The sequence below is a fragment of the Mustela putorius genome, unplaced genomic scaffold (genome assembly GCF_011764305.1).
Source record: "Mustela putorius furo isolate JIRA1106 unplaced genomic scaffold, ASM1176430v1.1 tig00000174_pilon_pilon_pilon, whole genome shotgun sequence".
Lineage (NCBI taxonomy): Eukaryota > Metazoa > Chordata > Mammalia > Carnivora > Mustelidae > Mustela > Mustela putorius.
This window is the reverse complement of record NW_025421304.1, coordinates 6,128,751-6,153,396: the sequence shown is the minus strand read 5'-3', so window position 1 is coordinate 6,153,396 and position 24,646 is coordinate 6,128,751. Positions and strand designations below refer to the sequence as shown.

The window sequence follows — 24,646 nt, the reverse complement described above, 5'->3', positions numbered from 1 at the left end:
ATCTATAAATGGTCCAAGGAAGGATGACAATGTGACTTTTTTATGATGCTTCTTCCTTTCTACTGCCTGTGTCCTGGAGAGGCTGGAAAGGCCGGTCCATCTCTAAGCATGTCCTATGAAGCGACCAGCGCTGTGGGACCACAGTGAAAGCCTGGGGGCTCCGTTCTGGGCAGCCTCGCAGGAGGACAGCCTTCTGTGCTTTTATACTCTGGGTAGAGAAGGAGTCCTCTTGGGTTCCCAGTGTGGTTGGACCGAGTCTGGCACACCGTGCTCTCTGCTACCCATCCGGGCTCGGGTACCCACTCCCACACAGGCCCTTCGAGGGTGTGGTGTGACCAGGCTTCCTCAGCCACGGTTGTCCTTGGCGTTCAGCCGCTCGGACACTTCCTGGGACCACCCACAACTCCCCTTCATCGTAGCTCAGAGTTTGTTTTTTCTAGTTGGATTAGTCTAAGAGTAAATGCCATAGGCCTTCTGGCCCTCCGAACAAAACAAAACAGAACAAAACAAAAAATAAAACACCATTTCTGTGTAGAGTGAAAATTAGACTCTTAAATCTGCAAAGAAAGCTGTTTATCTTACAAATTTATTCTTTTTATTGGGCCACACATGTCCAAGATAGAAAGATAAAAGGGAAACAGATACAGGCCATCACTTAGACTGACGTAGAGTGAGGCCGTTCTCATCCTCAGCTTCTGTAGAACCTTCCAGACTGGAACGTGGGCCATATCTCTGTATTGGTCTATCCTGTGCCCGGGACAAGGACTCACCGAAAACCACAGTAGAAGTTTGTCCTCCATGCTCTCTCCTTCCCACCTTCCCACGGCTCACAAATGGGCTCTGTTGGAGGAAGGCTCTGGGGAAGGGGCTCTCGGGCAGCTGGTGCAACATGGGGCTTTGCAGGAATAAAATGTCAACAGTCCACGCCTGCCTACCACCTCTGTCCTGAAGCCAACATCCGGGGCACTTAGTTCTGCTTATAATTCAAACTGACAGCTGTTGGCCTCCTCCCTTAAATAGGGTATCTTAACTCTGTTGCAGGGAGCACTTGGCGGAATTTTAATCAGGCTCTTTGTGATTTTTTTTTTTTAAACATCTTAATTTTGTTTTATTTGTTTCATGTTCCAAGATTCATTGTTTATGCACCACACCCAGTGCTCCATGCAATACGTGCCCTCCTTAATACCCATCACCAGGCTCATGCAACCCTCCACCTCCTTCCCCTCCAAAACCCTCAGTTTGTTTCTCAGAGTCCACAGTCTCTCAGGCTTTGTCTCTCCCTCCGATTGACCCCAATTCAGTTTGCTTTTCCTTTTTCTAATGTCCTCCAAGTTATTCCTTATGCCCCACCAGTAAGTTAAACCATAGGATAATTGACTTTCTCTGCTTGACTTATTTCACTCAGCATAATCTCCTCCAGTCCTGTTCATGTTGATACAAAAGTTGGATATTCATCCTTTCTGATGGCCGAATAATATTCCATTGTATATATGGTCCACATCTTCTTTATCCATTCTTATGTTAAAGAGCATCTACGCTCTTTCCACAGTTGACTATTGTGGTCATTGATGCTATGAATGTTGGGGTACAGGTGGCCCTTCTTTTCACTACATCTGTATCCTTGGGCTAAATACCCAGTGGTACAATTGCAGGTTCATAGGTGGCTCTATTTTTAATTTCTTAAGGAATCTCCACACTGTTTTCCAAACTAGCTGCACCAACTTGCATTCCCACCAACATTGTAGGAGGGTTCCCCTTTCTCCACATCTTCTCCAACACTTGTTTGCTGTCTTGTTAATTTTGGCCATTCTAGCTGGTGTAAGGTGGTATCTCAATGTGGTTTTGAGTTGAATTTCCCTGATGGCTAGTTTTTCATGTGTCTGTTAGCCATTTGTATGTCTTCGTTGGAGAAGGCATTCTGTCCATTTTTTGACATGACTATCTGTTTTTTGGGTGTTGAATTTGGGGAATTCTCTATAGATCTTGGATATCAGCCCTTTGTTTGTGGTATCATTTATGAATATCTTCTCCCATTCCATGAGCTGCCTCTTTGTTTTGTTGGCTCTTTGTGATTTTAAGTTGACCTCACAATCCCACAAAAGGAAAGCTGAAGAATGCTGGGGGGACAAATGCAACACATTTGGGGTTGGCGTGGTTGGAGGTGGGAGGGTGAATGGGAAACGGCATTCCAACTATTTCAACCCAAGTTGTGGTTGACTTGAAGTTGACATCTGGCCATTGTTTCCCTGGGCAGCAGCCCCTGGTGGACCTAACCTGTGGGCTGTGGAGCACCCCACTATGACTGTAGGGGGGCACTGGTTTGCCATGAAGTGGCAAAATAGATCATTTTGTGCCCCCCCTCCCCGATTCAATACCCCTTTAACACATTCATGTTAAAAGAATTTAACACATTCATGTTAAAGAAAGCTGGTGCTAGGTGGGTTGGGTTCTAAGACGCCTGTAGACCCGGTCCTGTTATCCATGCAAAATTATGAGAGCAAAGACAGCTGGGCAGACAGACCCTTTGAACAGCTCTTCCAAGGTTGGTTGGAGGAATCGAAGAGCATGGGATCAAAAGTGAGCCTTCAAAGAACTTTTCCAGGGTGATGCTATCACTGTGCATTAACCCAAATGCGGAGAGGATGCTTGAAGCCAAGGGTTTCCACAGTTGCTTGGAGCCAACATCCAAATAAGAATTAAATGTGATTGCCTTCATCTTGTGCACAGCCTATAAGTCTGTCCCTTTTGGCTGTTAGCGGAGAACACCAGGAACGGATGTTGTAGAATAAAAGCAATTTGCATTTTCCATTGCTTGGAAGGTACAAATCTTATTTATTCTGCTTCTCTGCAGAACTCATAGGTCTGCTTATTATCTGAGAAGGTCCCCTTGTTCTCCTAGCAGATCCACCAGGGGGCCCAGAGGGTGGGCTGGGAGTGGCATCAAGGACCCCGCAGCCCCAGGAACTTGGGTTCTGTGCTAGGGGTGAGCATCCAGCTCTGCAGGGAGGCCCGAGGAGAGGGCTCCAGTGCCTCCCCTCCCAAGAGCTGCAGATTCCCGGCTCCTACCCTGCTCCCTGAATGTCGCCTCTCTGGCAGTGCGATGTCGGGCCTCGGGTATTGCAATAACATATCCTCCAACCACTAGATATTTTCACGGTTTTATTTACTATTATGTCCCATCATTTCTGTGCAGAAGGCAGCCGTATGTAAATTTTATTCCATTTTCTAATGGTTTGGGTTACATAACAAATAACAGCAGGAAGGAAAATTTGTATTGATACTTTACAGAGGAAGTTCTCAAGTCACTGCACAAAGATTTAACTGCTCGGCTCGAAGTTTATGGGAGTTTTGCAGCTGAGTTTCTGCACATGACTTTGAATATGTCACTATATGTTTATCATGGGCTAATTGTGGAATCGCATTTCCATACTTTTTCTTCTCCCTTTCATAAGATTACAGCAGCCCGCGATGGATACCAAGCTCTACAAGGAAGAAATGATCAGTTGTGGATAATTGTCTTTCCTGTCCCAAAATAACTGTATGTCTGCATGTCTTCGGGACTCGGCCGAGACACATTTTTTTCCCCATTTGTTGCTAGATATAATGCAAATGTGATTTCGATCTTATAGCGAGCTCTCACCAGCTAGTCCATATTACAAATTAATCAGATTCAACAAACACCAACATTTTTAAACTTTTGGAAAAAAAATATTTAATAGAAACTAAGCAAAAGAAGAAATCAAACCAGCTGCTGACACAGCTGTTTCTTTTCTTGTTTAATTCAGTTCAATATAAAGGTACCATATGCTGCTTAAAATGATGATGGGAAAGATGAAATAATTTAAGAGAATAACAAGAAAATACATGAATTGTCAGCATTCTGTCAGATTTAAAGAATGAAATAGACAGGTGTAGTATTGACATGTTTAACTTTGTGTGGTGTTAGCAGTTTTGGTGCGAACAGCTTCTGACGTGCTGAAGTGATGTGAGAACATTTTCTTCTCCGCTGCAGACATTGGCGAGGAGGCTGGGAGAGCCGCCGGGGTCCAGCAGCCCACGCTGCTTCGAGACAGGAGTCTGGGCTCGGCCATGAAGGACTGCCCGTACTGTGGGAAGACCTTCCGGACATCCCATCACCTAAAGGTGCACCTGCGGATACACACAGGTGAGAAGCGTGGGCGCGTCGCTGTGTGCAGCGTCCAGCAGGGGCCACGCTCCTGGGCCCGGGTCACCCCCTGTGTTGCCACCAGCACTGCCGCGCTCTCCGTGGGCCAGGCCGGACCCCGCTGCGGTGGGCGGGTACACACAAACCCCCTCTGTGGTCCGGGTGTAGGAGGAGGATGCTTGGTCATGGTCGCAGGGTCGGTTTGGTGATGTGTGTAATGGAGCAGGACCCCTCGTGCCCTGGCACTGACCAGGGGCCCTGCAGGTGCAAAGCTCGAGAGCCAGCCTCAGACTCTGAGTATGAAAGGGAACAGGGGAGCTCCCTTCCTAGGTTCCCAGCTGGGGTTCCCGGCCCACACCAGAGGCCGGGCTGGTGGCAGCAACCCACTGCCCAGGATGGAGGACTGGCTCTGCGCTGAGTCCCCTCAAAAGAAAAGTGGAGGTGCTCTTAATCAAACAGGTGAAGGGGCTGCTGGACCACGTGGTCATTTCTCCTGTTTCTGCATCCTCCTAGCACTTTGAAATGAGGACATTTTGGAGGTCTGTGTGCCTTGTCCCTTGGTCATTTTTCTTTTCTTTCTTTTTGCTTTTCTTTTTTGTTCTTTCGTTCTTTCTTTCTTTCTTCTTCTTCTTTTTTTTTTTTTTTTTGTAGCTTTTCTGCTAGTTGTTTGCACATTGCCAATACAAAAAAAAAAAATCTATCTGAGATATGGACACCTCCATTTTCTTTGATTTTTTTCCTGACACTTTATCTATTGGAGTATGAGCTGCTTCAGAGGATAGACAAATATTCCATCTATTTTCAAAAATAATTGTGGTCTATTTCCCCAGGAATCAATAAAGCTCAGGGTTGTGCAGGATATTTAGTGCATGTGGGCCTCATGTGCAGCGTGTGGTTAAAGAGAAGGAGGACCTCACCTGGAACCTCACCTGGTGCCCGCAAATCTCCCTGACACTGAGAGGGGAGCCCTGAGAATGGGGGGGTGCAGCGAGCCGTGGGCTGCCATCTTTATTCATGGCCGAGGCACGGTTAAGCCTCACCATCGTCCATCCCTCCCAGCCGGCAGAGCCCTTCTCTCCTAGAGTCATCCACGGCAGAGAGGGAGCCGCTGAGACAAGGCACCTGTTCGCTCCCTCCCCCAGGTCCTGTGGGATCTGACCCATCTTGCGTCATTCTTCATCTTCATCTCTCTCCAACCCCATGGCCTTCTTTGGGCTCCCCCAGTGCAGAGAGCCAATTCCTACCACAGTGCCTTTGTACCCACCATGCTGTCCCCCTGGAATGCTCTTCCTCCAGGCGGTCACTGGGAGCTTAGCTTGCATGGGAGCGCTTCAGAGAGACCATGTCTGATTACCCCGTCTAAAATATCCCTCATGCCCCTTGTTCAATTTTCTTCCTAAACTTAGCACTTCCTGAAATTATCTTGTTCAGTTCAGTGGTTCATTTCCTTAGGAGCTGTTTGTCTTCCACCAAGTCAAATGTGAGGGTTGCAATATTGTCCATGTTTTTAATCGCTGTACTTTCTAGAACCCTAGGGCCTACCATAGCCCCTAACACGTAGTAGGGACCCAATAAATTTATTTGAAAGCTTGAATGTCAGAACAAACTTGAGAATAAGTGAGTGACCTTCTTCCTGTAGTCTCTGGACTGTGTTGGGTGGCATGGAAGGGACAAGGGCAGTGAGGAACATGGACCCTCCCCCAGGGAACCTGCAGTCCTTTTGGAAAGGCAACCTGTACACATGAGCCCATTGGAAGCCAGGATATGACAGTTTCAGATGGGAGACTCTCTCCCCCAGAGCTCAGTGAGGGGGTCCTGAGTGTCTGCCTCAGGGCCTTTGCACTTCTCTGCCAGACAGATACATTGGCTTGTTCCTTCATTTTCAGAGTTTAGCACCAATGTCCCCTTTTCAGTGAGGCCTTCCCAGTGATCGGGCTCAGGACGAGGCAGCTCAGATATCTGGCCTTCTGAGATCACACCAATGTCCACTTTCTTCCCCAGGTTGGGTTGTGACGGTAGTTGGGGAAGGAGGGGGCACAGATGCCAGGAAGTGGGAGGCAGTCCACTTCCTGGGGCACCCATTGTTAGGCTGTCTGCAGGAGTGTGGACACCTGGCCAGGCATGTCCTGTGTACTGTCCTTTTATTAGCTGTAGACCCAGGACCCTAGGTCAAGCTTACCGTGTGGCTGGTGGCTCACCGCAGCAGAGTCTGCCCTCCCAGGCAGTGTGGGTTAGGAAAGAAAAGGCAGTGCCTCCCAACCAGGAGTTTTGCTGACCCCGTGGGACCCGACTCTCATCAGCTGGCCCATCAGCAATGGTAGACGCTCTGCAGAATATTTCCAGTAAAGCAGGACCAAACCTGGCAGGAGTCCCACTGAACACGGGTGGATGCAAATGGATACCGCTTTTTGAAGCTTGAAAGCCTGATAAAGGTTATTTCCCCTCCAAATTTCCACTTCCTCTGCTTCACAAACTTCTGAGGTATGTGACCATAGTCTTTGGAGACGCTGAGAGAAGCAAGACAGGGCTGTGGACAGAGGCATTCCGGAAACTTCCCAGAATAAGGGAGAAAATGACAGAAGCCATGGAAACATCACATCGCCAGCCCCCCTCAGAAACAGCATTTGCTGTGTTTAAAAGGCAGAATGGTAACCAGATAAAGATCAATTTCCTTTTTATCAAAGAACAAAGAAGTTGGAAAATGCTTATACTCGTGCATTTGAATAGAGCAGAAAGTGTTACATGTTCTAAATCACCAAAATAAACATCCATTATGACAATGTTGAAGTGTAGATTACACGAGCAATTAAAAATCAAAATCAAGCTATTTGTTAACGAACCAGGGGACCCTGGGCTCCGATTGCGGGGGCGTCCTATGCCGCCTCGCCCCTTTCTCTTCGTGTTCTTGGATTCCGAAGCGACATGGCCAGCGGGCAGCCGCCTATGAAACCGAATCCGTGTTTTCCAAAATACCATCTTCTGAAGTTTTTCCATAATGGACCCATACGAGCACATTTAAAAATCCAGTGTGTAATAAATATGTTTTAATTGGTCGGGAGATGAGGTGGTACATTCACCGTGTTTTCCCGTTCTGCTCCATCTTTATGAGCCGTCTCAATCATATAACAGCCACGGGTAAAAACCGCTTTCCTTTTTTAACTCTACTACACACTCACTCAATTACTGCCCTCCTCCTCCCGACACCTGTGTATTAGGGAGGTGCTGAGTAGATGCCCCGTCAGGTTGCCTTGAACACTTGGGGGCTCAGGAGAGCCTACAGGAGCTAGACCGCTTCTGCCGGCCCCTGAGCCACAGCCAGATCCATGTGGGCTGGGCGGAGGCACGCGGAGGACTCCGGGGTCTCACATTCCAGAGGCCACCCCACCCTGGCTCTGGCGGGACCGATGCTGATTCCTGCCTACCCAGGGGAGGCTGAGCTGCTTTCCCATTTCTCACAGTCTCTGGGGCTAATTAAGATCCGATCACTGGATGTGTGTCATTGGTCTTCTGGTGTCCACGCCGGTGATTTGAATTCAGAGCCCGTCAGCACAGGCTCAGAAAGGAAATGGTGTCAGGGCTCTCTAGAGAAATGGTATATATAATGTACAATATGTCCTATGTATATGTAATATATATTATAGATAATCAAATAATAGGTTATATATATGTATATATAAATATTTATGTATTTTATATTTTTTAAAATAGTGTATACATATACATACACACATATATATATGTATGTATGTAAAGGGATTTATTGTAAAGCATTGGCTCAGTCAGTTACGGGAAGCTGAGACATCCTAGGATTGGCATTCGGCAAGACAAGCTGGCAGACCCAAGGGAATCAGTGGGGAAAGTTCCAGTCCAAGGCCAAGTCCACAGGCAAGTGAAGGTGGCAGTCCCAGCTGGAAGACAGGCCAAGCGAGAGAGTGAATTCTCCCTTACTCAGCTTTTTGTTCTGTTGGGGCCTCCAATGGACTGGATGAGCTCCCCCGCTCCCCCACCCCATATACATACACGCTGGGGAGGGCATTCTGCTTTACTCTGTCAGCCCATTCAGATAGCTCATCTCATTTGGAAACATCCTCCCAAACACACCCAGAGTAACGTGCGAACAAATGTCTGGGTGCACATGACCAGTGGACACACAAAATTAACCATCATGGGTGTACAGCAGCAAGCGTTTAATCCTGATGAGCTACTGGAGGCAGGGATGTCTCCTAGGTGGCCGCCGACCGAGGCTGGGCTGTCATTTCACGATGGGCTGGCTGAGAATGCACTTCCTTCTTTCCCTCCCTGCCCCCTCCTCCAGCTCCATCTCAGGGAGACCCCCAGAGCCCCGTGTGTCCAGTGTGCGTACAGGAGGTAGGCATGTGCTGATCCGTCGGTCTCTGAAAGGCTGGAGGGGGGTGTGTCCCCCACACGAGCCCCAGATGTGTGTCACCCCACATGCTGGCCGCGGGACCCCAGGCTGGGTCCCCTCCGACGGCTCCCCTGTGCGTCAGCTTCCTTAGGAGGCTCCCTGTCATCTCCGGAATGACCACTGTAGAGAAATGTAATAAGGAACCTCACTCATGAAAACTTGGAGGCACGAAAGTTCAGGGACTAATTAAAAATAAATCTCATTAGTTTTTTTTCCCCCTCTCAAATTATGCGAGTGGTTTATTAATCTGGTTTTGATGTGTTACATGCATTGGTCCAGCCCGGAGTTGAGAACCTCTTTATGAAAATGGATTTGTGCAGGGAAGCCAGAGGTGGTTTTCAAGGGCTCTCGGCCGTGGGCAGGGTGGGCCGGTGGGCACACCCAGCTCTGTTCACCCGCGCCGGGAGGGCGTCTCAGTGAAGGGGACACTGGATGGGGTGCCCTCATTGGCTCTTGAGTGCATGCTTATTCCCAGGGAAGGACCACCCTTATGTCCTGCAGGACCCTCCAAGGCATGTGTGCCCAGCTGGGGGCGGGGGCCGGGATCATCCTGCCTCCTGACGGAGGCTGTGTCTACACAGCTGGTCACAGGAAAATGCGGCCAATAGGGACAGGGTAATAAGAACAATAGTATTAACAGTGGCCAGCACTGTGCCGAGCCCTTCACGTGATTTCCCTCCTCAACCCTCACAGCAACCCGGTGACCAGGGGCCACCCAGATATGGGAAGTGACCCACTCCAAGTCTCCTAGCATTGACTGCAGGGTGCAATCCAGATCTGTCTCCTTATGGCTGTGCTGTATTGATTTTTTTTTTTTTTTTTTTTTTTTTACTTTTCTGGGTGGATTTTTGGGCCTGTTTTAGGGAATTAATGCAACATTTCTTTGACAGTGTGTGTCCACACCATAACCAGCGGGAGGAAAGGAAGTGACTTGTACCCACAAGGTGTGTTGACGCAGCCTCCCGGCGATGTAAAAGGGAAGTACTGTACACCCCAGCTCCTCCTTTACCCCTAACTCAGACTGGCCTGCGGCCAGGCCTCCTTGACCCCGCGTGCCTCAGTTTCCCCATCAGCACAGAGAGGTTAGGGAGGCAGTGAGGCAGGGAAGCGGCCACTGTGGCACCTGGAAGTGTGGAGGGTGGCGTGGAATGACTTGCCGTGTCAGAAGACGATAAATGACCACTGCATGCCGATTTGGAAACTATCTTTCATCTTCAGAGAGCTTCCCAAGGGCCAGCTGGTCTCTAGATGTGGGTGGAAATGTGAGTTCCGTGGGCCTAACCCAGGTGCCTAACCCCTGATGTCCACATCCCTTACCTTTAATGCTTCTCTGTTTCCTCTCCTGGCTTAAGTTAACCAGGCTATTTTAAATGGTCATGAAAGGACACTGAATAAATATTCAAAAATAGATTGGCTGAAATGGGGGCTTTCCCCTCTTTTTTTTTTTTCCTAAAAGGAGAGCATGTGTTGTTGTCATTAGTGAGGGACAGTCACCTGAATAATGACGGGGGGAAAAAAAAAGATCTGCTTGCCCCCCAAATAATTCTTTTTTCCCCCCTTTTTGTTTTGAATTAAAATTCTACCTTTTTTTTTTCATTTCTAAGATGAATGAAAAGCCCATTTTACTTCTCCGCGGTCCCCCAACCTTGCTGTTCCTGCCTTAATGACATCCCAAACTTTTGTTGAAAATAATTGATTGAATTTAAATTTCCTTAAAAGTTTAAGAGGTAATGTTACAGTATAAATTTCCTACCAAACACTAAGTAGGGAAATATCCATTAGTGAAATTAACTACAGTTTCTAGGTAGCTAACAATGTGCCGTATACAGTAGGGCATGGCTAATGAACACTGCAGTGGGTGATATTTCATTATACAAATTAATGCTCACATTTTAATGGAAAGTCACATAATGAATCTCGGCTTCAGTGACAGCAATTAGAGACACAGATTGTCCCCTTCTGGACAAGGCACTGTTTAGCAATAAGCAGCTGTGTGAAAAGTCTTCAGGTTTACAACATATATATGCTTTGGGGGAATTAGTGTACAATTTATATTAATGTACTGAAGCTCTGCTGAGAAGGCACCACCGTATTTATCTCTCCTGGTATTAACTAAGTAAAGACATGTAGAAAGACTAAATAAATATCAAATAGAGGATGCAAATACGGGGAAATATTCGGTTACTCGACTTAAAAGTTAAAACACTTTTAGAGATTTAGCGCATACACATGTTAGAAGCGAGAAGCCCTCCTTAAGAGCTCCCCGAAGGGATTTGCGAGACGGGTAGTGTGAGTCCGCCCGCTCTTTTCGGAGAGGTGCTCTTGAGGGTTCGCCCCATTCAAACGAGGGCCAAACTAACTTCCCCCGAAATGGTGAAGGTTCCTTGGGCTCGTCGAGTGCAGTGTAGAGGCTCAGTGTGATGAAAGACATGCTCATGTAAAAATAGGTACAATGAACTAATTAAACCCCTCGGTCATATGTTTCTAAAATTTATGGTACAGAGACCCGAAGAAGTTATCAATGTTATCCCGAAGTTGAATATACATCTTGTGCCATGTGTCCGTGGGTAACAGCTTTAATGTGAGATGTTTCCAGTAATTCATTAGTCTGTTGGAATGATGAACCGATGGGTTTTTTTTTTAGTTCAGTAGGCCTTTTTGAACAACCCTCTCTTTTCTAGAAATGTACTGTTTGTGCCCATATCTTACTCCTTTAAAATATTGCAAGAGGTTCCCCCAGAGAAGGCCACTGGTGTCCACCTGCTTTCCCCAGTAGGCGAATCGCTCAGTACTGGGCATCCTTTTCCCTGATCCAGTCTTCCAACGGGCTGCCCTGTGCGGACCTGGACTGTAGACGACAGTGCTGGGGCCCTTGGCGATGTTTGAGGTTTTAAAGCAGGTGCCACCATTGAAAAACCAGGATATTGCACGTAGAAATCTGGGTGTGGGGCTTTTCTTAGCAGATGGCAGAGGTTCTCATGTTCCCAGCTGCTTGGTGCCGGTGGCGGTTGCCCTCTAGGACAGCCATCTACCCCTTCCCTGCTGTTCTGCATGTCCCTGTGATCGGCCTGTCTCTGAAGACATCCCATTGTCTGGTTCCAGCCACAGGCAGATGAAATCACAGCGGATCCTGAACATCATGAGGCAGCTGGAGAACTCATGACCCCCTACAAAGCTTAGGGCAGTCTCAAGGATCCTCTGGGTAGATTTGGGCCACTATGTGGCCTAAGTGGCCCATCATTCATCTAGATGGAACTGCTGGCAGGGTCTGGGTCTGCCTGTGCCACGGGGCTGTGTGGGGAATGCTGGGTGGCCCCCTGACTCATCCCTTGCCAGAAGCCTGGGGCTTCATTCGAGTTTGCCCAGCACGCTGGGGTCGAAGCACGTGGCCGGCCACGGAGACCCGGACTACGAAGCCTCTCTCAGCACCGGGAGATTGGGCAGCTGTCGGTCACCAAACCTGAGAGAAGAGCTTGACCCCCCTCAAAGCCTGCTAACGGCGCTGACGGGTTTCTCCCCACCTAGTCCAGGCTGGTGTTAGGGGTTTGCCCCCTCCACCCCCCAGTACTCTGAAATGTGCCCTTGCAGGGAGTCCTGTCTGGGTCACAGGCAGGAGGTTTCCCGTGGACGGCGAGCCCCTCGGGCTGCCTGGGCTTGTCCAGAAGACGCCCGTCCCGGATGACTCCTTGCCGGGGTTTGCCTGGCCAGGAGCATAGCCACGGGGGTGCTGGTTGTGGGCTGAACCCTCTGTCATCCCCTCTGCCCTCTCAGGGACGAAGCCCGGGAAGGTGAGGGATGGAGGCTTTCAAGGTGAGGGCCGTAGTGGGTGTCGCTTCAGGGTTATAAAGAAAATAATAGCGAGGATTTGGGTTTTTATTTTTAACATAAAAATCCAAAGGGGTGGATTTGTCCCCTAGAACTTTGCTCTGGAGCACTTCTCTGGGAATTGGGGTGCTAGGAAGCATCACCCAGACACAGCCTTAGGGAGCGAGGCAGGAGTTGGAACCGTGCAGAGGGGTCCTTCCATTGGTGTGAGCGGGAGGTACAGAAAGGCCAGTGGAGGGCTTTCTAGAGCCTGTGTGTGTCACGTGCAGCCAAAATAACCCTTGAAAACTCACTAAATAGCTCCTCGTCTAGCAGGGCCTGGATGCTTGGGGACTCTGATGCTAAGAATGAGCTCTTCCTTTTTCTCAGCTATGGCCTGTTTTCCCTGGAACAGTGGAGGCCAAAGCCTATTCCGAACGTCATTGTATTTTTTAAAGACTTATTTATTTGAGAGAGAGAGGGCTCAAGCGTAGGGTGGGTGGAGGGGCCGAGGGAGAGAAAAATCTCCAGCAGACTCCCCGCTGAGCACGCAGCGTGATGCGGGGTTCGATCTCACAACCCTGAGATCACGACCTGAGCTGAAATCAGGAATCAGACGTTTAACCGACTAAGCCACCCAGACTCCCCTATTCTGAACTTTAAAAGAGCAGTGGGTTGAACCGAAATTTATCTCCTTGTGCTGCGTGAGTTATGTATGTGGTGTGTGTGTGTGTGTGTGGTATGTATTTGTGCATGTGGTGTGCACGTGTGATGGGTGTGTGGTATGTGTGTGTAGTGTACATGTGTGGTGTATGAGTATGTGATATGTATGTGTGTGTGAGTGTGTACGTATATGTGTGTGCATTGTGTGTATAGTGTGTGTGCATGTGTTGTGTGTATAGTGTGCATGTGTGATATGTGTGTGGTATATGTGTGTACCATGTACACATGATATACGAGGGTGTGGTGGGTATGTGCTGTGCGTGTCTGTGTGTGATAATGTATATGTGTGGTGTGTGTGTGTGCATATGTTGTATGTGAAGTGTGCACATGTGGCCTATGAGTGTGTGTAGTGTGTGTGTGGGTATGTGTGTGGTGTATGGTGTGTGTGTGTATGAATGCTGTGCACATGTTGGATTGTGATGTATGTATGTGAGTGTGGTGTATGTGGTGTGTATGTGGTGTGTATGTGTATGAGCTCCACTTGCTTTAGCAACTCTATGATCTGTCTCCGCTGAAAGCGATGGGAACTGGGGCCTTATCTCTTTGGTTCCTCACTGAATCGCCCTCTCTACTTGGGGAGTGGAAGGTCATCATTCATTCAGTCAAAACATGTGTGTCGGGACACCTGGGTGGGGGGCGTTCAGCCGGTTAAGCTCTGCCTTCAGCTCAGGTCAAGATCTCGGGGTCCTAGAATCAAGCCCTGTGTCAGGCTCCCTGTTCAGTGGGGAGCCTGCTTCTCCCTCTCCCGTTATCTCTTCCCCTGCTCATGCTCTTTCTCTCTCTCAAATAAATAAATAAAATCTTTTCAAAGAAACCATTGTGTGTGAATGGATCCGCACATTTCTGGGCATGTGGGTGTACACATGGGTCTCTGACCCCATTCAGGAGACTTAGTTTTGCTCTTGAGGTGGGTTTTAGAGCTGACACGGGCCTTAGGGAGTACTAAGTCTTAAGGAGTACCACCATCCTACATTATAGGTTGAGGATGCAAAGGTCCCAGGGTAGGAATCCTGTGCCCTGGGCAGTGGAAAATCATGTGGGGGCTCTGGTCCCCAGTGCAGACACTCCAAACACTTCCTAGGGTCCAGAGCAGACGACCTTCCCTGCTAAGCCATCCCGCAGTGTCCACCCGGGGAGCCCTGCAGTGCTTCTCTATCCAGGATCTGCAGAAGCCCACATGGGGGCCTTTGAGAGACCCAAATCGCAGCCTTCATCCCCGGCCAGTGAGCCCAGAATTTCTGGAGGTAGAGGTGGAACCAGGTATCAGCATCTTTTAAAACTCCCCAGCAGTTTCACTTCGGCTTCTTCAAAATGTACTATTTACCCCACATCAGAATCCCCAGGGACACTTCCCCCAGACCTCGAGGGTCAGAACCATGCATGGGGTTCCATAAGTAAGGTCTTAAAGTCTCCTATTGATTCTAATGCATGGTCAAGTTTGATAACCACTGCTCTGGTACACGTTGCAAGTGTGTGTCCTTTGGAAATGGACATCCCTGGACATCCCTGTGGTCCCCGCCCCTCACCCCACTGAGGCCTGAAGGCAGAAGTCCATGCTCTCCCTCTGTAGCTCCTGCTAACGCACACCCGTGCATTCTCGGCAAACCCTTTGCCAGATGCACTTTAATGACTTCCAGGTGCATTTCTGAAATGCAACCTGAGTCTCACCCAGTACCTGCAGGCCTCACCTCTGCCAGTTCTCAGTGCAGGGCCCTCCACGAGGCTCCCACTAACCTGGGGAGGCAGAATTCTGAGTCTCTGGTTAGGCTCTCCTGGCACAAGCCCAGCTACTACCCCCTCAGCTCCAGGACCTCCTCCTGCTCCCACTTGGTCACCGAACTTCCAGGTCAGCTCAGAAGAGCCTGTCCACAGCGCTTGTCCCACCAAGAGTTCCATGGCCTCTGATGAGATGCTCAAAGAGCATGGCTGGGGTGAATCTGAGTCTAACACAGGGATTGACCCCAAGAAGTGGGAGAACAGTGTCCGAGGCCATAGATGCCTTTAGCTCAACAAGGCTAGAGTCTTCTGCTCGATCCATGTCATTGGTGTAGCCAGAGGCAGTTGGGATCTTTCCATTTAGAGAAATACATCCCCAGCTTGCAGGAGTGAGGCGCACAGAGCCACCATTTTGGAAAGGCAGATGTGGCTTCTCCAACATTACAACACGAAATCTGGAGATGATGCGGAGTCCCCTGCTCAGAACCTGGGCTGGTGGGCTTCTTATTTACGGTACCCAGGAATCCTTCTCCCGTCTTCTCAACTCTGTTACCTCCAAATGCCCTGTGCCTTGGAGACTCCACTAGGGCCCGGTAAAATGTTTTCGGGAGGCACTGATCACCGACGATTTGCTGTTGCTTTTTACATCAGTCTGGTTTACACCAGCAATGGCAGAAGGGCTGGGGGGACACTGAGTTTCCTGGGAGAGTGATTGCGGCGATCGACAGGGCGCCGCCAGGAATCGGCTAACGGATGGCCACAGCCCCATTTCTCCCAGGGAGCTTTTCGGTTCCAAAGTCTAGAAAAGACCCCGGATTGCAAACAAATTCCTGGAATATATTTAAATCCACATCTGTTTTATTTTCCTCCCCTTCCTCTAGCCCACAACGCGGGCAGGTCCCGGCTGTCCATTACGGTAGCTTTTCCATGGTGGCAAGAACAATAGAAGTTGGGTGTTGAATTTAAATAAATATTTAATTCATGAAAATGATCTTATATGTTTTAAAACACTCTTTAAAGCTATTTTTATTCTCTAGAAAGCGCTTATTATAGGTAAATTACACATTTTACTACCGGAGCGTTAGGTTTGCCATTAGTACAAATTTAAGGCACTACAAAGACCAGTAGATAATGTTAATTTCAAATACAGAAACTAAATATATTTTGTACCTTTTTATTACTCATTTTCTTTTAAGTTTTATTGACTGCTTTTTATCTTAACTATATGTCTTTACATGCCGCAATCATAATGCACGGTAATGGTATTAATATTTTATAGAATCGGTATTTATAGTTCTTTATTTAGAAACAATGCAGTAGGTCTGCAGATATCTGAGCTCGTCTGGAATGGTGCCCTCCAAATAATGATAAATTACTTGTGCAGTATGCCATTTGCTAATTATATCCATGATTTACTGCAGAGCGAGACTTAAATCATTCATTTCAGTCTTGCGTAACAGTGCCATAAAATTTTTAGGTTTAAAAATGGTTTCCATGTGTATAATTTAAACAAATTTTAGAGCTATTGTATACACAAAATATTGCAACCACCCATTTGTTACATACTTTGTCTTTTTAAACTTCTACTTTTAATGATCACTGTGGTTGAAATTATTATGCTTAATTTTCATAATCATAGCTTTTAAATCTACAGCCGTTTTCACATGTTAGATAAAGAAAAAGATAGCTAATTGTGTGTAGATAGTATGTCATTCCTGAATAGTCCCAAATGGTACAAAATCATTAAAAAAGCTTAAGAGTACGAATTATTCTTCTATTAAAAAACAGTTGTTCTCTAACTAATTATTAGTTTGAGCTGCTTTGTTTCCAAGAACAAATGTTGATCCTTCTAGCCTTGTTCGGCACACCAAAATGAGATAAACACTTTTCTCTCTCTCTCTCTCTCTCTCCTTATATACCGAACTCTTGCAGGTGAGAAACCTTACAAATGTCCCCACTGTGACTATGCGGGCACCCAGTCAGCGTCCCTAAAATACCACTTAGAGCGGCACCACCGGGAGCGGCAGAACGGAGCCGGGCCCCTGTCTGGACAGCCCCCAAACCAAGACCACAGGGACGAGCTGTCCAACAAAGCCGCTTTGTTTATCAGGCCAGACATCCTGAGGGGGGCCTTCAAGGGTCTCCCTGGAATCGACTTCAGAGGTGGCCCTGCTTCCCAGCAGTGGACAGCAGGAGTGCTCTCGTCCACAGATCACTCGGGGCAGGCCGCCGGCATGACTTCTGAGGCCCCTTCGGACACGCTGAAAGGCACCGACCTTCCTTCCAAAAGCGCCCACTTCTCCGAAATCGGAAGAGCTTACCAGAGTATTGTGAGCAACGGTGTGAATTTCCAGGGGTCCTTGCAAGCTTTCATGGACAGCTTTGTCCTAAGCTCCTTGAAGAAGGAAAAGGACATGAAGGACAAAGGCCCGTCTGACCCTCTGTCCATGAAGGTGCATGGGCCGGATGGCGGGGAGGACAAAGCCGGCACGAAGGCGGTCCCCAGGAAGTCGGAGAAATCCCAGTACGAGCCTCTGGACTTGTCGGTGCGGCCGGACGCCGCATCGCTGCCGGGCTCATCGGTGACCGTGCAAGACAGCATCGCGTGGCACGGCTGCTTGTTCTGCGCGTTCACGACCTCATCTATGGAGCTCATGGCCCTTCACCTGCAGGCCAACCACCTGGGCAAGGCAAAGCGCAAAGACAGCGCCGTCGGGGTGACAGTCAACTGCAAAGACCAGGCCCGGGAGGCGGGCAAGGTGGCCCTCCTGCCCTCGGCACAGTCGAACAAAGAGATGGCACTCTCCGGCCTGATCGGGCCTCTAGAGGCTGCTTCAGAGAAGGCGGCCCCGGGGCCGGGCAAGGAGACTCTGGGGGAGCCCAAGAGCGGCACGTGGCCTGGCCTGGTGGACCCTGCATTTTGCAACTTCCCGTCAGACTTCTACAAGCAGTTTGGCGTCTACCCGGGCCTGGTGGGCTCGGGCACCTCCGGCTCCTGCCCGGCCCAGGAGCCCGACGGGAAGGCCCACACGGAGGACGACGCCCCGATCCTGATCCCCGAGACCGCCAGCAAGAACGCTACCGACGACCTCTCCGACATTGCCTCCTCGGAGGACATGGACTCCTCCAAGGGAGAGAACAACGACGAAGACGATCTGGAGACGGAGCCGGAGATGATGAGCAAACCCCAGTCCGCCCTCGGCAAAGACGGTGGTGGCGGCGGCGGCGGCGGCGGCGACAGCCTGCTGCCCGCGGGCGCCCCTCAGCCGGTCCAGGGACTGGTCTCGCCGGTGCCCCCGGCGCCCGAGAAGCAGTGGCACGGCCCGGGCCTGCTTCCAGCCCAGGACCCCTCGGCGGGCCTGCCCAAGCCGGAGCGGGGCCCCCCGGGCCTGGAGAAGCCGATGAACATGCTGTCGGTCCTCAGGGCCTACAGTTCTGATGGCTTAGCAGCCTTTAACGGACTTGCAAGTAGCACAGCAAATTCTGGATGTATCAAGAGGCCAGACTTGTGTGGTAAGTTTTAGAATCCTCTTCCTTTAGTTCATTTCCCAAAACATCAGTGCTGAATTGTGCATTTTTAAAAAATGAGGTAGACTCCTCCGTTAGCACATTTCGAACTAACCACGAGAACACCCCAGCGATGCTGTAATGTACAGTGTAGACAATCACGAGAGTCGATTTCCTTTGGAAGTTCTAGCACGCCCGCCTTTGCGTTCGGGTTCCCACCCCGGTGACCCGAAATGCCTGTGCGGAAAGCGCGGAGGGGGGTTGGGGTCTCGCAGTGCGAACTGTTCCTGTTTTTAATCTCTCACTCGAGGGGGAGAATATTTTTAAAAACAAAACCAGAAAGACACGGTAACTTGCAAACCCTTCAGTATTTTTCACTTCTGCGTAAGACGGCGAAAGACAGTTGCTTCCTGCTTTGCTAAGCCAAACCTGCTTCCTTAAGCTTTTCTTTGTATCGACTTAGAGGGTACAAAAAATCATATCACACTAACCACACTGTAGAAATAAAGTGATCCTCTCTCCAACCAGGGAGATTGTTTTGGGGTGTTTGTGACTCATCTTTAGACATTCCAAACAGCAGTTACTGTGACGTTGGCCTTCTATGATCGCCTTCTGTCCCTCTGTATCTTCACCTGTCTGTCCGTTGTTCTGACGAGAAATGTGCATTGTGAAAGCCCTGGCTAGCAGGGTTGTGATCCCACGTGTCTTGGACTTATGCCTGCCTGATCTTGTTAGCAAATTGGCACTTCTTTACCTCCTTCAAGAATACGGTTACCCCAAAGTAATTCCAGATCTTAAAATGTAATAATAAATGTGAAGCCTAGAATTGGATCAAATGAACGTTGGGGTGGGCAGGGACGATCGAAGACGTTCTCTCGGCTCCCAGATACCCGTATCAGAAAGCCTTTCTCCGAATAGCAGCCCGGTGTATTATTGCCAGCCCCTAGATGTCCCCCTTGGAGATAAACGGTCGTGAGACCGTTCCACGTTTAATCTATAAATGGATGTCTGTGACTTGACTGCACCTGTTGAGGAAAGGAAAGGAAAGGAGAGAAGGAAGAAAAGGAAAGGGGGTATTTCTTACGCTCTGACTTCTGATGTCGCTTTGAGCACAGAACACAGAATTCAGGAAGCTGGGCTTGGTTCATAATTGAAATTGGTATATTGGTATATTTCTTTTCCCCTCTCCTTCCCTCATTCACTAAGAACTGGATCGAGTAATCAGAAATATATATTTTTTGAATTGTCAAAAATCACTAAATGGATTTCTGACAGCTCAAAAAAATATTGACAGTTCCTTATGCTGAATGATTCACAAGGCCCCGTTAACCAGCACCCCAGCTCTATTTTTACCCACATACAATTCATTACTTTTGAAGCAATTAAAAACAGTGTTTAAAAGAAGGAGAAAAGGACTTTATGTCAGTCCAGTGTTTTTCCCCTTTTCTTCCTGGAGGAACAGTGTGTAAGTCTTTTTTTTTTTTTTTTTTAAATTTCATCATTGTTTTAAGTTTGTGACTTTTCTTCTCTTATTGTTGTTTGGGGATTGTTTTAAAGTCTAGATTCAGTTCTTTCAAATACCTATGTAGGACCACAGTTCCTGCCAGGAATCCATGCATCAGAAAAGATCCAAACCTGGCATGTTCCTGAGCTCATTCTTATTGAAATGAGCTCCTATTACCCCTATTAATTTTCCCATCTTCCTATCAATGCCGAAGGAAGGCTTGCCTGCCTTGGAGGAGCTTGCACGGGTGTCCTTCAGCACAGGGGAAGTTGGAGGGGAAGGCAGCATCAGGGAGCCTGTTCTAGTGAGCCTGGTCCTCTGAACCCCTTAGACACGTCTCTCCCCCTCCCAAAAGCAGCTTACCACTCTCCCCTGACAGCTCTGGGGTATATGCAAAAAAATTTTGCTTAGTTAACCTTTCAGCCATTGGGCAACAGGTCCTAGGGTACGTGTTGTGGCCCCTTGCTGGAAAGGGGAATGAGGACCCTCAGTCCAGCCAGGCAAAAACCAGGCATCAGGGTCCAGGCCCTCCTCCTACTCAGGGTCCAAGTCAGGGCCCAGGCCTCCTGCTCTCCTTTGCACTCGTGGGAAGATGCCAAAACAGATTCTGGCCGCAAACTGCCTATTTTTAGCGAGCACATGTTCTGCCTTTCATTCGGACCTCATTGCTTCTGTATCGTCTTGCTTGAGCTTGGGAGCAGGCAAGGGAGGCCTTTCCCTGGCTCTTGAGCTTGCTTCGGGTCGGGCAAAGGCTCCATCCTCTTGCCTCTGGGACTAGCCTGACCCTGTGCAGTGTTCACTCCCCCACTCCCATATGTGGCCATAATCAAAACCCTCTTCTTATTTTCTTACGGGCTGCTCTGTGTCCTGGGGCCCAGGAGGGCCAAGCATACTCATTCTTCCTAAGATGTTGGGGGAGGGGGGTCTGATATCCCACTGGATTCAGAATGGGCAATTGGGGCTTTTTTCTCCCAGTTCAGCTTACTGTCTTTCTACCATTGCCAGGAGCACAAATGATAGCTGATCACTTCAAATCGCCCTTGGCTTGACTTTGCAAGATTGGAAATGATATTGGCACAAGGAATCAAATATTCCTGATTTTGTTTCCTTCTTCTCCGCTCCATGCAAAGTGGATGTGGATTTCCGAACGGAGCCACCAGCTTGATATCTGGTTTCCTCCAGAAGCTGGGTTTGGCCAAACCAAAGAATTATTCTGGTATTTCTCATCTCAGGAGAGTTTGGGGTCTGATTTGATCTAGTTAGCAAACCCAAATCCCCACTTTGATGCCCCTAGAAACAGGCTTGTAGGAGGAGCCCATGTCCGTCTGTTTCTATTCTCATGGGGCATAATAAAAGTGTTTGAAGAAGCATCAGTATAAAAAAAAAAAATCTTGTTCGGATCACGTAGACTCCCCACAGAGCACAACAGCAGCTCTGACCCAGGCTGGTGTGTCGGAGGAGATGGTGTGTAACTCTGAAATCTGTGGGTAATACTCCTGTTGTGGCCCTACTTCTAGGCGCTGCTTCCCTAATTCTACATGCCTGCTTCCTAACTGTTCAAACTCTGGTCTTAACATTCCTTAGCATCCTGGATCTGGGGTGCTTGGCCAGTGAGACCTGCCCATTCCTAGCCAGTGCGTTTCAAAGAGAGAGTTGAAGAAAGGGGCCACCCCAGCCCGTTGAGCAGGAGAGCCTTGTCGCACATGCCAATGTTCAGAGCCCATTGGTGAACTTTCTAAAAGGTACTTCCGTAGACAGTAGAACATTCGCCTCCCCGAAATGTGTCACAGAAGATCCCAAGCAGGAGTCATCTTGAATTAAGCTAGAGGACATACACTGTTACTTCTAGAGTGGTTCAGATCCCGCTAGGGGCTCAATTTCATCTGGCAAAATCCCACTCCAGTTAAAGCTTCCCTTTCTTGAGGTGTCTTTTAGACTCCAGGCATAGCCCGCATTTCTTTACCCTACTGAAGAACATGACATACAAGGTCATTGAGTGCCATTAAAGAACTTGGATGTGCCCTCGGGTTTGTTGGAATAGATTTGACCTTGGTCCTGTAATGGGACAGGAGCCACATGAGTATTTAATTAGAGAGTAAGGGCAGATCGGAGCAGCGCTCATAGCCACTGATAGGACAGGGCAGGCAATCGCCTTGTCCAGTCTGAGAAACTTTGATGAACTGGTGGGTCAGCCAGCGGCTTGGAGGTCAGAGAGCATGGGAGGCACGGGTGTCTGTGTGCCCCCAGACAGCACAAAGGCCAGTCTGCACAGCACCTGAGGGCTGGCTCCAGAGCACGGCAAGGGTACAGAGCATGTCTCACCCCACTTTGTGGATTTGGAAAGCAACCAGATCACCCTTACTCTTTGCCTTTCAGACCTGGGACAGATGGCTGGGGGTCATTGTGTGTTGAGTCTTGCAAGCAGAGTTTGCCCTGTGTCTTTTAGTGAGCCCAGGCATAAGGCTGACAGGAAACTTTAAAGAGAAAGGCAGTGAAAAGGGCATGACCCTCTTTGCCGTTCGATGCTCTGGAATGATTGGCACGCAGAGAAGCCAGGCTGAGCCAGGAGGCACCACCAGCATGCCTATCACGGCCATGAGCCCTTGCACAGTAGCTTCTGGACCAAGGCAGCCACCAGGCCCCAGGGGAAGCTAGTGGGAGGCACAGTCATTAGCAACAAAGGTCCTAGTAGACCCCATTTATTATTCGCAGGGAACTGGGAAACTGGCTTCCCTAACCCAAATTATGCCTGAGACCAAGGGTTCCTTGGGCTTTCATAGCAATGAAAGAATTAGAACCCCTCCTTTAAAAAAGAACACAGGGGGGACACCTGGGTGGCTCAGTTGGTGAAGCAGCTGCCTTCAGCTCAGGTCATGATCCCGGCGTCCTGGGATCGAGTCCCACATCGGGCTCCTTGCTCAGCAGGGAGCCTGCTTCTCCCTCTGCCTCTGCCTGCCATTCTGTCTTCCTGTGCTCGCTCTCTCCACCCCCCTCTGATAAATAAATAAAATCTTTAAAAAAAAAAAAAAAAGAACACAGGGTCCAATGAAACCTCTTCATGTCATCTATTCTAAGACGTCTGATCAAATGAACCAGGGCATCCAAGTGGAATGCTCTTAAAATGCTACTTTGGTCCTCCAAAAACCGCACTGATTTCCAGCATAGACAGTCTGAAAATATTCACCCTTGACTGGCTACACAGTCTAAAGCAGGGGTTGGCAACTATTTTCTTCAAGGGCCAGAGAGGAAATAAGCTAGGATTGCAGGCTGTGTGGTCTCGGTCACAGCCACTGGACCCTGCCCCACAGCGTCGGAGGAGCCATAAATGATAATTAAACAAATAGGTGTGGCTGTGTTCTAATAAAACTTTATTTAGTAAAACAGACGATGGGCTGGATTGGGCCCACATGTCAGCCTGCCCGGGCTGTCACTGGTTCCAGTGTAAAGAAGGGTATGCTTTTTTCTGTGTCATCCCTAGAGGGGACACGTGGGATCTTGTGTGCCGTGGCATCACCGGCCAGGGAGATGGTGCCGGGAAGGGCCAGGACTGCAAAGCCAGAGACACAAGAGACTTTCTCAGGAAAGGGGGCTTCTAGACCCAGATGGCCCGGTGTGCCTGTTCTTGGAAGGCCATCTCTCTGCCTACCACACTTCAGACTTGCAGGAGAAGATGCCTCCACAGCTCATGGCAGTTCCAGAGTCCCCCCCCCCCCCCAGTCACGGCCAGGGTAAGCAGAGGAGGAAGAGGCAGGAGCTCTGTCTTGGCTCAGAGGTGAGCGTGCCCTCTGGGAGCCTCAGTTTTCTCACTGGTGGGCAGAAGTGAAAGGATGAACAGACAATGGATGTAAAGGAGCTTGGATAAATGGTTCTCGGTTGGGTCGGTGCTTTATAGTGGGAGTGAATGTCCGTGTGGGGTTGTTGGAAGGGAATGGTGCCAATGTCCAGATGACCTTTTTAAAAGATGTATTTAGTTATTTGAGAGAGAGACAGAGAGTGAGCACAGAGGGGAGGGGCAGAGGGAGAGGGAGAGAGAAACTCAAGCAGACCCCATGCTGAGTATGGACCCCCCCCTCCCCCATGCAGGGCTTGATCCCACGACCCTAAGATCACAACCCTGGCCAAAAGAAACCGAGAGTCAGACACCTAACCCACGGCGCCACCCAGACATCCCAATGTCCAAGTGACTTTTGGTTGCAGCGGTCCCTTTGGCACTAAGCAAGTACCAACCTAACTTTCCATCAAGGTTTTAGAGCATGTTTTACTTCCTCACATCTGCCATGATAGGTTACGGATGGCTTTTCTTGGTATGTGGGAAATTCAGCTTTCAAGGCAGTTCTGGGGACTTTGTGATGACATCTGTCATAGGGGTCCTACCATTTCTGTCTCTACCCAATTCTGTGCCTTCTGGATAGAAGGCAAGTGTTTCAGGTAGGAAGTGAAGTCCCTCCTGCTCGGTGTTTGACCAAAAAATGGCTAAAGGCTGTGGTTGGTCAGTTAGGGAAGTCCAAGGGGGCCTTGGCCGGAGCGTGTGGAAACAGCATGGAACTCCCCGTGTGTGTGTGTGTGAGGACACCCACGCGCAGGCTGTGAGTGCACAGCCCGGGGCATCTGGCACATTTTTGGTCTTGTGGATGATTCTAAGATTGAAGGGGTGGACAGCAGCCAGCAGGTTCTAACGAAGAAAGGAGGTTAAGTTAGGAAAATGGCACAGGAAGGGAACCACAAAACCTAAACCCATCACATGTACGGGAGCCCACGTTCCATCAACACCAAGGAGGGCGGTTAGCCTGGAAGACCCAGG

The 24,646-nt window shown here is 49.1% G+C and overlaps 1 protein-coding gene across 4 annotated transcripts in view; it reads left to right on the top strand.

Moving 5' to 3' along the window:
* The window catches only part of ZNF536 (zinc finger protein 536), a 424,021-nt gene that overhangs the window by 263,060 nt on the left and 136,315 nt on the right, over positions 1-24,646 (top strand). For 3 of the 4 annotated variants that reach the window (XM_045076008.1, XM_004765224.3, XM_045076010.1), the window contains exons 5-6: positions 4,013-4,165; positions 16,767-18,347. In XM_045076008.1, coding sequence (XP_044931943.1) covers positions 4,013-4,165; positions 16,767-18,347 — 1,734 coding nt within the window. Of the gene's footprint in view, positions 1-4,012; positions 4,166-16,766; positions 19,783-24,646 lie in introns of those variants that run through there. The other variant, XM_045076009.1, reaches the window with a different exon arrangement.